The following is a 14,864-nucleotide window of genomic DNA, read 5'->3' on the forward strand; positions in this document are numbered from 1 at the left end:
GTTTATTCTATGAATTTGGCTGTCAATATAGGAGTATTTTAGCAAAACTACAATTGCTTTTCTCAACTTGGCTGAGCCTGTTGTGAGCTTGCAGTACAGGATGTTTGTCAATGGTGAAAGGACTTAAAGACAACACTGAATGGTTACGGTTACTCAAATTTGTTTGTGGAAACTAGTAAACTTTCAAATTCTACCACTGAAGAAAGGGGAATCTTTATTGGGTTGGTAATAAGTCATTGGTTGTGTTCCTTTTCCTACCAGTAATAGTGCTAAATATTTCGCCACAAGGTCTAAGTTCAACTAAACATTGTGGAATTTATTTTAGGTGAGAATGGGAGGTACCAGGTGTACAAGTACATCTCATTAGTTACGTGGCCTAGTTGAGAAAATAGGATAGTATGCCAGCTGTGGAGTTGCTTTCACCTTTGCTTTCAACACTTGTCTAACCAGAAAAGGCATTTTGAGCTGGTTTAACCTGGGTGCCACCTAGTGGCTGGATTAAGTCTCACATGTTAAGAGACAAGGCATGCCTTGTATAGTCAATATAGCGCAAACGACATGATGGATTTGTAGCCCCCACCCTAGACTCATGTCTGAAAGGCATGGATAGGTGTATACAATATTGCTGACATTCTACATAGCCTATCAGAGGGCAAGGTGGAACTATAACGGATTTTGACAAAATTCTAAATCTGGTTTTCAGAGATACAACTAACTCAATCTAGCTTCCTTTTCGGCTGATAACTGGGTGTGAAGTCCGCTCAGGCATTTTCTTTTACGCCAGCTACATTAGGTTAGCTTAAACCAAGCCAATCCTTTAAAGCCCCCAGTGTACTCTAAATCCTGTTTTTCATGTGTCATATTGTACAACATCTGATTGAATGAACAAAGTGTAAAAAAAAATACAAGCGCTGGTTGAAAATAACATATAGACAGAACCTTCTCGGCAGGTTTGAATGGGTGGGAATTTCGTTTTGTCTAATGACATCACCAATTGGGGAATGGACCTATAACTAGTAGGTAGGGGCCAATTTGAGATTGTGCAAACCTTCTGAAAAGGGATTGGTTAACCCAGGATTCCACCTGTTCTCAATTAAGTAGTGATTTTAACCTGGAGTTGTTTGGTCTTCTGTGAAGTTTGTATGCTTACTGATATTGTAAATTCTGATTGCAGGTTATCTTGTGTTTAGGTTCATATACAACACTTTTATTTTTTATCAACATTTGTTGGAGAGCATTTTTCCTGACTCGTAAACAGTCAATCTATTTCATTCAACACTATGGCTTCCTCCTGCCGTAAGTAAATGTGAAATACAGCTAAATTATTGGTTCTCAAATACATTTGAATCCCTAACATCTGTTTCTTGCTTAGACATGACAACAATCATTGATTTGACCCATGATGGCACAGTACTTGATGCAATGGAATCTACATGCAATGATCTCCATGCATGTAATCCCCATCGAGATGTGCTCTCAGAACTCTCCTCTATTGCTTCCATGCAGGTACTCCCAAGGTTTAAAAAATATATTTTTTAAATGTAACCTTTCAACTAGGCAAGTCAGTTACGAACGAATTCTTATTAACAATGACGGCCTACCCCGGCCGACGCTGGGCCAATTGTGCGCCACCCTTTGGGAATCCCAATCACGGCTGGATGAGATACAGCCTGGATTGGAACCAGGGACTGTAGTGATGCCTCTTGCACTGAGATGCAGTGTCATAGATTTCTGTGCCACTCGGGAGCCCACAATGTTGAAGTTTTGATAATGTTACAATGGCCTATTGACTGACAGTTTGGGTAATCTGTAGTATAACTGTCCCAAGTGGCTCCCTATATAGTGCACTACTTTTGACCACTACATAGAGAATAGGGTTCCATTTAAGAATACAACACATAATTGTATTGACTTAATGGATGTTTTTCCCCTGGCCAGAGTGAGGTGTTGGACACCGCAGAACAGCAGCAGCAGAAACACCAGCAGTTGAGGGTCTACCTAAGGGTGAGGCCCTTTTCCAAGGATGAGATCTCCAGCAATGAGGACCAGGTATGTGGCAATGGGGCCATTTCTTTTAAATGCCGATCCTAATCTAAACAGTAATATTTCAGAGTATATGGTAAGGTTTCAAATGTACCATATGTCATTGTCTTGACTCCAGGTTTTTATTTAAAGTTTACAAAATATTTGAAGGTCCCATTTCCTAATGTCCTGTAAACTATCTTCCCTGATCCACACCTCTCCCACGATCTTCTCATCTCTCTGCAGGGTTGTGTGGTTCTTGAAAATGCCAGGACCGTTATGCTGCATGCGCCCAAAGGCTCTGCTACCATGAAGAGCAGTGAGAAGGGTGTTGGCCAGGCGATACACACATTCTCATTCTCTCAGGTTTGGCTGACATATGTGATTAATGCCTTGTTTAGGAACAATTGGGTGGTTCCTGATTGTAAGTCGCTCTGGATAAGAGTGCTTCCTAAATTACTAAAATGTAATATTCTTGATCTCATGTTTTAATTTCACTCAGATCTTTGGGCCCGAGACGAAGCAGGCAGATCTCTTCGAAGGCACCATCAAAAGCCAAGTTCACGATTATCTGGAGGGGAAGAATGCTCTAGTCTTCAGTTATGGTGTGACCAATGCAGGCAAGACCCACACAATTCAAGGTATGTTTGCTAGTATGTAACCTCCCAGCTCATAGTAATCTTCCTGCTAATCAAAGGTAATTGTGCCACCCAACTTCTGTTTGGATAGGATCTTGGGTGTGTTCGTTTCTTGCATTTGTTATGTTGGAGGACAAGGGAGAGACCCTCACACTTAACACAGAATTTTTGCCCCATATCCCATTTGACAGACTGTGTACGTCTCTATCCTTGAGTTTAACTGATGAAACCAATGATGTTTATTCTATGTGTTGGCCAATTAGAGGCTTTGAAGCCACCCAGTGCAATACTGGTGGTACTCAGAAGCAGTCCTCCATAGGAATGAATGGGATTTTACAGCATTTCAATGAAATGTTTCAAGGACAAAATTGTATTTCTTTGTAGTGGGGACCATAGCATTAGTACTCCCCCAAAAAGTTAAGGATTGTTATTTTTTTATGAATGTGTTCAGATCACATGATTTAAAAATATGCATTAAGGTGTCTGTAATAGAAAATGACTGTAGACATTAATAAATGCATTTCTATAGCTTCCAAAAGTCTTTACAATGGCGTACCACAATGGCTGTGTAGTGGCTTCAATACATCGCCCCCTCTCGGTCATCCAGGGTTTCTACACTTTGGTTGAAACCTATGCAGCTGGCTGTGACTGATACTAGTCAATGAAGGACTGGCTGCAAGGGACATACTTTGTGTATTTTTTTTGTTGTTGCAGGATCCCAGAAAGACCCTGGTATTCTCCCCCTGGCGTTGGATGTCATCTTCAGACACATCAAAGGGAGACAGTATGAGAAAATGGATCTGAAGCCGTACCTCGGTAGCGACGCTCAGTACCTAGGGCCTGACCAGGTCCAACAGGAACGAAACACCAAAGCAGCTATATTTGCTCTACTCAAAGAGGTGAACACAGACACATAATGTGGAGTAGCCTAATTAGTTGATGGGTCATGTGAAGTTGTCATCTTACGGTTATGTTTGTTACCCTGATCTTTTATAACCCCCTTCATTCTTCACCCCCACATAGGAAAATGAACTCCCACGCGTCAGTCGAGTTTCATCCCACTCGTCCTCTACTGGAAGCCTCTCCTTCTCAGTCTCCTACGATAACACAGGTACATCACATCTGTAAGCCCTTTCTCTGTTGAAGTCAAATATCTGTATTTTGGAATGGCTATTGATAGAAATGCCTAAACGGGATCATTTGTGGTTCTCTGCATCCTAGTTGAGTTTGTGGCTGCGTCTGGCGATCGGGACCGGAGCCAGTTCGCCCTGTGGGTGTCCTTCTACGAGATCTACAACGAGAGCGTGTATGACCTGCTGCAGGCGTCGCCCACCTCCAAGACAAAGAGACGCACGGCCCTCCGCGTGTGTGAGGACAGTGTGGGAAACTCGTATGTCAGAGGTAGGCAGGCAGTGGGATGTCGTGCCCATTGAAACAAAGTGCCCACAAGTTCCCTTCAGTTTTATTCAATGGTTGCTTTGATGCAGACCATAGCTCATGTAGTATTGAAATTGATTTAATCCTATTTTCCCTTTTCAGATCTAAAGTGGATCAATGTTCACAACTCCGAGGAGGCATGCAAAATTCTCAGAGTTGGAAATAAAAACCGAAGTGCTGCTTCCACTAAGATGAACCATTCATCAAGCAGAAGGCATGTTCACTCACTTTTGTTTTATACTCTATGTGGATTGCTGAGATGCATAAAATAATTGCATCTTTACATTTTTCCCCTTGTCACAGCCACAGCATATTTACCATCAAATTACTGAGAATTGATGGAACTGAGGTTCAGACGATGTCAGAGTGAGTTGCCTTTCATCCATATTGTACCTGGTGTTAGGTTCTAAACAGAGTTAAAAACTCAAACCAAGTTTATTCACCCACTGGGTCAAACGGCAGCATAGAAATGTTTCCACAAGCACATATATTTATAACTTCCTACTAGGAGTCGCCTCCTTGCACAGCTAGCTAGCAACAGATCTCTGTTGCTGCTCAAACTTCATCGGTTCCTCTCACGAGTGTAGTCTTGGCCCCGCCTCCTACTAGAACTTTTGTGGGCATGTGTGTAATGGGTATCTTCCTCCTAACGTCATCTGACCTGACCTTGAGCTGAATTCCTCACTCCTCCCTAATCCACGGCTGTCCTACCGTATCAGTGACTAAAAGCAGACTGTTGCCCTTTGCCTGCCTCCATAGGCTCAACTGATGAACTTTGCATACACATTTAAAGTAATCGATACGTTTTAATATGGTTACATGAATAAGTGTGTTTCAAGCTAGAATCCGACACTGGCAAACAATACTTGTTGCTCTGAGTGCTTTAAACACAAAATCCAACCAATGGTTTACTCACCTAACTGCAGTTAGCAGAAATCGACTCCTCCGTTATCCTTAATTTGTCAGCTTCATTGTTTGAGTAAATTCATAACGCCGTTTTAGGATTAATTACAATGCTCTGCTGCAACTTGCTCAAGAGTCCACGCTTTGTCCAAATCTGAACAAGCTGCATGACCATAGAGCCATGTGACACCAACCCATCCTTGCAACATCTCATACTCAATGTGATTTATTTTCTTTTTCCACCCCAGACTCTCTCTGTGTGACCTGGCTGGCTCGGAAAGATGCGGAAGAACTAAGACATTTGGGGAGAGGCTGAAGGAAGCAGGGAACATCAACAACTCTCTGCTCATCCTGGGGAAATGCATCGCTGCCCTGCGCAGCAATCAGAGTGACAGGTACAGAACAAGTACCACTGCCATTGATTACCAGAATGACTGTATAAACACCACTGCTACAAAACCACCTTGAGAAATTTGACCAAATGCTGCACACAAACCTGATTTGTCAGGTAAATAAAAATGCATGTTTCCAAACCCTGAATGAAACTGATTGGAAAGCTGATATTTGATCAACTCGAGTTGTCATTCTTTCCTCCCTTCTATTAGGATGAAAAACGTCTATATTCCCTTCAGGGAGAGCAAACTGACCCGTATCTTCCAGTCCATCTTCTGTGGGAAGGGCCGAGCCTCAATGATTGTGAACATCAATCAGTGTGCATCCACATATGACGAAACTCTCCATGTCATGAAATTTTCTGCCATCGCAAAGCAGGTTGGTCTCTCGCCCACCCTGTCAACATTCTACTCCATCTAGGTTTAGAGTTGACTATGAATTTCTCACTTGGGTTGAGAAATGTAGTGGTCAGTAGCAATGCCCTTAATCCACCTATAGGTGTCACGGTCAAATTCCATTTGTTGAAATGTCTAGCCACAAAGTGTACTTGTTCACTCTCCTGCATTGATAAGGATTAGTGTGAGAATTATGGTAGGGGGAGTAAATGAGTACGACACCCTAAACTGGAGTACTAGAAGTGTGTTCTAAATGGCACCCTATTCCCTATATAGTGCACTATTTTTGGCCAGAGCCCTATGGGTACTAATCACCTTTGTTGTCCTAGGTGGTCCAGCTGATCCCAACAAAGTGTCTAGAGTCTCTGACCCCGCGGCTGGTGGGGCGCGATGGGAAGCCTCTACTGAAGAACGGGGTCATCGACGACCAGGCTCTAGAGAACTACCTGTCTGAAGAAGAGCTGCTGGATGAGGATGAAGCAGACATGTCCATTTTACCTCAGGAGGTATTTTCCATCCAAACGCTCTAAAAGATTTTGCCAGTGTTCTGCTATTTCTGATTTTTATTTCATAGGGATGGATGCAATATGTTAATTTACAGAATCAATGGTGTCTGATTACTTTATGAACTGCTGCTCTCTTCTAGGATCTCATGAATGTGATCGAGAATCTCAGGACCAAGCTCCTGGCTGAGCGACGGAAGAACTTGGTCCAGGAGATTGACATCCGCAAGGAGATGGGAGATGCCATGCTGCAGCAACTCATGGAAAGCGAAGAACTCAGGAAGTGAGTGTTCCCCGAGTGTCACATGGGGCACAATCACGCCTTTCCACTATGTTGGTGTTCTCATGCAATACCCATGGCTACCCATGGCAGTGCTACACATTGGTGGTGGATGGGGTGCATTGCTGCACCATAGAGTATGGAATTCATTTAAGATCTAATGAATAGCATTTGTGTAGTTTTCACTTAATTTTACAATTCCACTGTTTGTGTGTTTGCCCACACCCATAAACTGTCTTCCAAATGATCTTCTAAAAGGACGGTGTAAATGTTTCTCTAGTTGTCAGGTGGCTGAGCTGAAGGAGAGTTACCAGGAGAAGCTGGAGAACACATTTGAGATGTACAAGGATGCCCTAAAGGACCATGCCTACCAGCGAGCGCTGGAGCGCGTAGAGGATGATTACGTACCCCTTGAGGAGTTCATCGCTGAGCAGGAGAAAGTAGAGGTACTAGACACTCACTTTAGGCGACTGACAAGGTCCTGCCACAACCACCTGATCAAATTGTCAGATATGAATTCTGTCAATTTAGGGTCAGATCTGCAGTGTTTGCACCTGTTAACTTATTTCCCCTGAGGGGAAAAATTATTCCGTTTTTCCTCTGGGAAGTAAAAAACTAGTAGATGGTGCCAAGGTTTGGTAAATATGGACTCAATCTCTATAGGCACTAGAACAGAAGCTGTCAGGTTCCACAGTGGGTTCATCTATGGTTCCAACCAAAGAGAACTCGAGCCAGACAGAGAGCGTCTCACAACCACCACCTGTGGCTATGCAGGAAGGGTTAACGGGTCAGTACACCATCTCTCTCAGTGTTGACTCTATTTAATTAACAAACTGTAAATCTGCTAGTACAGTAAGCCTATATTCTATACCTTAAACTACAAGTCATTGTGCACAATAAGCCTATATCAATTTAAAGGAAAGGCTAATTATTAATATCTACCTTTTGATTTCAAAGTCTCAGCAGGGCACGTCCTCACAGCTGTTTCCAAAGACGCAGAGCAACGCAAACTCCTTTTGAAAGAGAGTGCGATGGAGAAACTCGGTGAGCAGAAAGAGGTAAGGAAACCTAGCCTGAAGGCATAGCTTTTATAGTTGGTGTTTCTATAAGGGAAAGCAGTGCAATGCATTTTGAAACCAAAGTGTTGGAACTCAAACCTGGCATGTCTCTTGCTTATTTCCAGCTGATTGTGTCTTTGCAAAAAAGGATTGCTGTTCTGAATGATGCACTACATGAGGCCGGAGAGCGCTTCTTTGAAAAAACGTCAGAAATAGAAACTTTACATAAGAAGCTAGCTGACCAGGTAAAGACTACATGAACCTGTGTGTATGTACAAATTAAGCCTAGTTTGTCAGTGTCCACTTAGGAAAACCTGATGTGCATTGTCATCTCTGTTTTCAGGCACATGATCTGGAGAGTATAGGTAAGGGCAGTCTGGAGAAGGACAAAGAACTAGCGTTGTTAAAAGAAGAGCTGGCCAAGCTATCCCAGCAGTCCCCTGTCCAGTCCAAGCCCAAGCGGGGTTTCATGGCCAACATTAGGGAATCTGTGACATCGCCACGAACAAGCACCATTGCCAGGACACTGAGGAAATCTGTCCGGACCACACCCTTGCTGAAAAGGCCCTTCCACTAACTACAGTCCTCCCCCGTTTTTAAAAATGTTTAGGGCTCTTTTCAATCTGTCTCGCTGAAGTGTTACAGATTGCGTGAAATAAAATGATTTCCAATTGCTTTGACATGCAGTGTTTACAGTGAATGCGGTCTCTGCAATTTGGGAACATTTCCATTTCAATCACAATTTAATGCTGAACTTCAGCGATGTGGATTGAATAGAGCCCTTCAGTTTTTTTTTGTTCTAACTCTTAAATAAAATTCTACTGAATATTTCTGATCCATTTCATTGGGAGACCATATCTGAAAGAATATGACTTTTTTATATGGCTTTCAAGTGTAATCTTAACTTCTCACTGAATGCATAAGTACATTTTGCAGCTCTTTTGCTATGTTTGAAGTTGGTTCGTCAAAGTGGAGAAAGCTGGACATCAGGTTGACATTCAGGTGCCATACAAATGGTCTTTAGTCACAAGTTCTCTTCATCCAGTACCTTTGGTCCAGGGCCTTGCACAGACCTTTGTGCTTAAACTTAAAGGGCACCCCAATTTTTTTTATTTTTACGCAAGTCAGACTCGTTGAGCAATTACAAGGGGGGGAAAGCAGCACAATCTAATGAGTGAAGTATTTTGCACAACTACTTAACTGAAATAAATGCTGCACCTTAATGACCAACACAATTCCAGTCAAAATAGAGCCCCACAGTAGTCATATCCATACAGCCTAGCTATCAAACAGGGTAATGGTTCCAGTTTTTTCCACCATTGTTCCCATAAGGGATTTTAGAAACACTTCAGATGTTTCATGTAAATCTCTCGGACACTTATCAAAGAAATTCCACAAATTAAGGCACTCCTGTTAATTTAAATGCATTCCAGGTGACTACCTCAAATGCCAAGAGTGAGCAAAGGGTGGCTACTTTGAATTGTTTAAGACTTTTTTTTTTTTTGTGTGGGGGGGTTACTACTTGATTCCATAGTTTATCTTCACTATTCTACAATGTAAAAAAAGAAACCCTGGAATGGGAAGTGTACTTTTGACTTGTACTGTACATAAAAAGTTTATAGATCTGACTTCCTTAGATATGTAACTTTTCTAAAATGTACCTCAATCATTTAGTTGAGCAAGACTAGTGGCATCCAGGGAAAGTGTTTAGAAAAAAACAGGTGACAGTAGTTTGAGAAATACAGTGCCTTCACACCCCTTATTACATCCTGAATTCAAAATTGATTAAAAAAATTCTCACCCATCTACAACCAATACCCCATAATGACAGTGAAAACATGTTTTTAAATACAACTGTTTTAAAGTCCCCATTGGTCTCATGGTGAAATCCCTGTCCGGCAACTGAGTTACGATGCCTGTAGTGACACACCATTCAAAGTGTAATTAATAACCATGCTCAAAGGTATATTCAATGTCTGCTTTTTATTTTATTACCAATCTACCGATAGGTGCCCTTCTTTCCGAGGCATTGGCATACCTCCCTGGTCTTTGTGTTTGAAATTCACTGCCCAACCTTAGATGTCTCTGTACTCCACACATAGTTGAGGTATTTAACATGATTTTTGAATGACTATTGTTGCACACAGTGATTCCATGTGACTTAAGTTCAGGAGTAAAAATTTGCTTACCGTAATTTACGGACTATTAAGCCGCACCCACTGAATTAAAAAAAATATATTTTGAACATAAGTCGCAGGTGTCTACCGGTACATTGAAACACGGCTTGTGTTACAGTGCAGGTTCCATCCCTCTCCTAACTAGCCGTTACACTTGTAACAAAAAATTAGCAGTAAGCTTTAGTTGTCTTTTTGCACTGAGTCAATTCCTCACGCTGCTGTTTCCAACGTCTTATTGACTCATTAAGACCAAGCTCCCGTGCAGCAGCTCTATTTCCTTTTCCAACAGCCAGATCAATCGCCTTCAACTTGAAAGCTGCATCATATGCATTTCTCCGTGTCTTTGCCATGATGAGGGTGACAAAATGATGGGAAGTTTGAGAGCGCTCGATGTAAACTAAACAGTAAACAAAAAAGTTGTTTGACCTTAACCCGTTCGGCAATTTCATTGGTCTAATGAAAGCTTCATGCCGCCAAAAAACTGAGCACGTCACAGAATGTGTTTTTTGGGAGAATTTTTTTTTTAAAGTGGGAAAAATCCATATATTAGCCGCGTCATTGTTTAAGCCGCGGGGTTCAAAGCGTGGGAAAAAAGTTGCGGCTTATAATCCGGAATTTACGGTATTTGGAACTGAATAAAGACACTTCAGCTTATTATTTGTAAAAATTTCAAGAAACATAATTCCACTTTGACATTACGGGACATTGTGTGTAGGCCAGTGACAAAGAAATCTCCATTTAATACATTTTAAATTCCAGCTGTAACACAAAATATGGAAAAAGTCAAAGGGTGTGAATACTTTCTGAAGGCACTGTATATAAATACCACCACGGAGACTGGAAGGGCAAACGGGCATGTGATCTGGTAGAGCCCTATCTGTGCACGTGCCTGCTTTGGTCAGCTGCTTTCTGGTGGTTGAGGTTGGACTGCAATACCGATGACACACAGCAGCTGCTAATCCCATCCATTACTTTTATAAATGCCATACTAATTACCACTTATACTCCTTGAGTAGCAAGCTCAAGGCTCATATTACTTGCAATGTCAGAATTATCAGGGAAGCTCCCCCAAACAAATATTAGCCAGCACTTCACTTTTCACCATCTATATCAGTGGACCATTAACTATTTAATGGCTCGATTCAACTAGTAGCGCTGAAGGTCTGCACTGTAGCGAGATTTAAATTCAAAAGGTTATTTCCGATTGAGCCGACATACAGTATGCAACACTTACTGTGAATGCAGTTGCCATGAACATTTCCTTTACATTTATATTGCGCTGTAGCACAGGTCTTCAGCACCATGGATTAAATGAGCCCAAATCAACTGATCCAAACTAAACATTAAAAGGTTGCACATGGATAGTGCTCCATTGGCTTTCCTTTGCAAATCAGGAAAACTAAGCCTAAAGTAAAACAACCTGGACAGGACAAACAGAATCAAATACAGATGATTTATTTCCAGTGTTTCTTGAGGGTGTTGCACCCTTGTTTTGCTGCAAACAGGCAAGATGTTCACTGTCCAGGAAGCATTGTTTCATGCAGTTCTCAGATATGAACATTTCTCCCAGGTCATAAGTAACCATGCTTTTTTTACTGCACTTGAAAAATACAAAGAAAAAAAGATATATACATGAAATATATACATTGAATTATGAACTTAATATTTAAAATTCACATGAAGCGAATAAAAAAAAGTGAGGACCCAAAAAACAAGACTGGAATGCCTTGGAAATGGAAGCTTGGATTTTTGCACAATGTTACTTTTTTAAAACAGTAAAATAAGTGTTTCCTTGATACAATTAAGTAATTAAACAAAATATTGTGTTTACAAGTGTGGAATAAAACATGGCACCCTATCTATTCACAGAAATCAATTCAAGAGGCACTTTTTCTTTAATGAAGAATCAAACATTACTAAAGATTTGAAAAAATGTGGACTTGAATTGTACAGTGTACCAAGTGTACCAAGCATCTATCATACATTGCACTACATTTTATTTATTTGATAAAAACAACTATAATTCTGTCCCTCAAGCAAATATCTGTCTGCTATGATGCACTGTAAAAAATAACTTCCCACAGTACACAGCACAGAAAGCAGCCCTCAGAAATATGAGCATACAGATGAAAAACAAAATTCTAACAAGCAAATGTGTTAGTCAACATAATTAAGAATATACATTGAAAATGTCTACCTCTTGTAGAATTAGATATGTATTCCTTAGTACTACTCAAGTTAATGCACCACAGTCCAGGCTTTCACGTCCCATTGATTTGGGTGCTGTCGATCACACAAAACCCCCTATGAATGTTCTTGTCACATTCTTCTATGACTGGGTTTTGAGCACAAGGATGGAAGTGAATTTTTCATGTCTGTTCCAGTATAAGACACCAAGTCAACTAAAGCGATTACACACAAACCCTTTTAACTTCACTCCAGTTACATTTCTTATGAGCCTATACACATATGTACAGTAGGTATATATAAAATATATATTTTGTAAAAAAAAAAGTGCAGTAACCCTTGCTAAGGAATCTAAATACAAACGTAAACCCGTTCTCTCTTTCTCTCATGCACTCACTCTCGTACACTCAACACACCCTTGCTGTTTCATAGATACTGATAGAATCGCGAGCGGACAACTTGTGCTCCTGACAGTTTGTGTGGGTGCGCGTCGTCAGCCGCCAGGTTGAGGCTGGCTTTGTTTCTGCCTTGCGGCCCACCTCCGTTCACTTGCTCCCCCACCATGGGCTGAAGGCATGGGGAGCCAGAGGGAGAGGGTCTCTCTGGGGTGGTACTCTGGGCTTGTGCCCTGTTCCCCTCGGGGACAACTTTGGGTGGGGTGTCTATGCTGAACTCTGACACTCCGGCACGACAGCGCTCGCGGGCGATCCAGTCCCGAATGGAGAAGTCCTGAGAGGAGCACTTTGGCTTGAGGCGGTCCATGGCTGACAGCTCAGCCGCCTGGTCCACCCCGCCTTGCTCCCTCCAGTCGTTGATGACGGCCAGTTCTGCAAAGTCCCGCTGGCCCCCCATGGTGTGCCTACGCCGGATGTTTTTCTTCTTGCTGCGGGTCTCCGGGGAAGACCGGCTCTTTTGGGAACCCACGCCAAACATGTCATCAGCAGATGTGCGCAGACGGAACTTGAGCCTTTCTGTGATATTGAGGTGCAATGCGGGCTCGGGAGGGCGCTCCGACTCACTGCGGGAGGAAGAGTTGAGGCTGCCGGTAGACTGCCCCTTCTTCATCACCTCCAAGACACGAGACAGTCGTGTTGACTCCGACCTGCCCTCGACACGTTCCCCGCTGCCAGTCCCACCCTCTACTGATGACTCGCTATCTGTCTTCTGTCGCAGGGACCGCCTCCTGGAGAGTGTGTCACATTCAATCAGCCTGTGGGAGGGAAAGAGGCGACGGGGTTCCAGTTTAGGAGTCGTCTTCCCGTCAGCTGCTGCAGGATCAGGCTTTTCTGGCCCATGCCCAGTCTGGTTCTGCACTAAGGCAGGCATGGTTTGGACATTGCCGCCCCCTGTAGCGAACACAGGGAAGTCGCTTTCGCTGTCAGTCTCCATGGGCCGGCCTTCACTGATAAGCTCGCTGCGCTCGTCATCTGCCTCGTCCCCACCCTGAACCTCTGGACTGAGTGCGCTAGAATCTGCTGCAGTCAGGAAGGTGATGGACGAGGTGGTGGAATAGTCTGAGGTGATGGAGCTCACCTCTGCCCCAGCTGACGCCCCAGCCACTGATAGATCAGGAGCAGCAGCTCCTGACACCCACTTCTTAGGTCGTGCCCTGGGCATGGAAGCCCCAGAGCTCATGGTGCCCAGATCAGAAGTAGGCTCATCCAGATGGGACGGGGTGTCCGAAAAAGAGGGCTTTCCAAGCTGGGCTGTGCGGTAACTGAGTCTGGGGGAGCCAGAGTTTTTGGGTGAGGGGGCAGGTGAGGACTGCCTTGACGAGGGCTTCTCCCTTAAAAAGAAAGAGTTCCTATGCTCCTTTTTGCCTTTGGGCGTGAACTCAGTACCTCTCCCATTCTCCTCTCCTGTTTTTGCTTGCTCTTTTGCTTCAGGGCTGACACTGATCCCTTGCTCCACCTCCAGGCCTCTGTGATTCTGCTTCTGGCCAGGGAGCTCCTTCTTAGGGAACACTGAGTCTAGGTCATCATCAGAGCTGCTAAGCTGCGGCTTGTCCTTGGGCTTCTTTCTTTTGCGGTTGGCTGCAGCAAAGATCGAGGAGACTAGGTGCTCGCGGCTGCACTGGTCCTTCCCGGACCCCCAGGAACCCTATAGAGAGGGAGAGAAACAAGTCAGAACTTGTACCACAGAAACCCTCCTTGGGAGAACAACGCACAGAAAAACCCTCTAACCCCTGCCTGAGTTCTTGGCCAAGCAGTACTCCACCTGTTCCTCTGAAAATGCCACAAACCAAAAGGGTGGACAGAGAGTAGGAACATTAGTGACAGGAGGACAACTACAACTGAACCATGCAAGCCTTTCAGCAACAGCACAGTAACAGCAGCGCACTTAAGCAGCCCAGCACGGGAAGCTTGATGTTCTGCATGAACTCATGTGTTCTGAGTCAAAACTGAGAGAAGCAGCCAGATGACAGCAGTGCAGTAATGATAAGCACCAGTTCCTGCACTGTCTATGGTGTGAGTGATCCTTTTGTTGAAGACAAATGTCCCAGAAAAGATCGGACAGACTTGTGAAGTTAAGACCCAACATAGTTTGATATTTGACATGAAAGGCTGTGTTTATACTGTTGCTTGTTTGTTTTGTTAGTGTTCAGTATTCACAGACGAAACTCCACCTGGCCTACTGTCACACATGTGGGAATCAGTGCTTTGATCTAGCCTGGTGACCTGACCTTTGTTCTGCTCACCAACCAATTCTTTCCTCCCTACACTACATTAAGCTGGAGAGAGCAGACACTGGGCACACACTCACCTTCGATTTAGCAGAGTCACTAGTGGGTGAATCTGTAAGAAACAGGGAGAGGAGAGAGGAACATGTTAGATTATCCATCAATTATTCCAAACAATATGTGGGACAACC

The 14,864-nt window shown here is 43.3% G+C and overlaps 2 protein-coding genes across 5 annotated transcripts in view; one reads left to right on the plus strand and one right to left on the minus strand.

Moving 5' to 3' along the window:
• The first annotated feature begins 192 nt into the window (after window positions 1–192).
• Window positions 193–8,428, plus strand: zgc:56231 (kinesin-like protein KIF20A). The gene is made up of 19 exons (XM_014180989.3): window positions 193–1,296; window positions 1,373–1,506; window positions 1,939–2,049; window positions 2,269–2,388; window positions 2,525–2,663; window positions 3,375–3,559; window positions 3,684–3,771; window positions 3,882–4,061; window positions 4,200–4,311; window positions 4,401–4,463; window positions 5,249–5,395; window positions 5,606–5,771; window positions 6,118–6,294; window positions 6,435–6,574; window positions 6,852–7,017; window positions 7,235–7,358; window positions 7,529–7,629; window positions 7,755–7,874; window positions 7,973–8,428. The coding sequence occupies exons 1-19, from the start codon at window positions 1,281–1,283 to the stop codon at window positions 8,204–8,206; spliced, it is 2,523 nt and encodes an 840-aa protein (XP_014036464.3). The 5' UTR covers window positions 193–1,280; the 3' UTR covers window positions 8,207–8,428.
• Window positions 8,429–11,245: 2,817 nt separating this feature from the next.
• Window positions 11,246–14,864, minus strand: part of arhgap21a (Rho GTPase activating protein 21a) — a 103,235-nt gene continuing 99,616 nt past the window's right edge. For all 4 annotated transcript variants that reach the window (XM_082970711.1, XM_082970709.1, XM_082970710.1 and 1 more), the window contains 2 exons: window positions 14,757–14,788; window positions 11,246–14,093 (listed from right to left, as the gene is read on the minus strand). In XM_082970711.1, coding sequence (XP_082826837.1) covers window positions 12,420–14,093; window positions 14,757–14,788 — 1,706 coding nt within the window. In that variant the 3' untranslated portion in view covers window positions 11,246–12,419. The remainder of the gene's footprint in view (window positions 14,094–14,756; window positions 14,789–14,864) is intronic.

Source organism: Salmo salar, chromosome 29 (assembly GCF_965601325.2).
Source record: "Salmo salar chromosome 29, fSalSal1, whole genome shotgun sequence".
NCBI classification, from domain to species: Eukaryota; Metazoa; Chordata; class Actinopteri; order Salmoniformes; family Salmonidae; genus Salmo; species Salmo salar.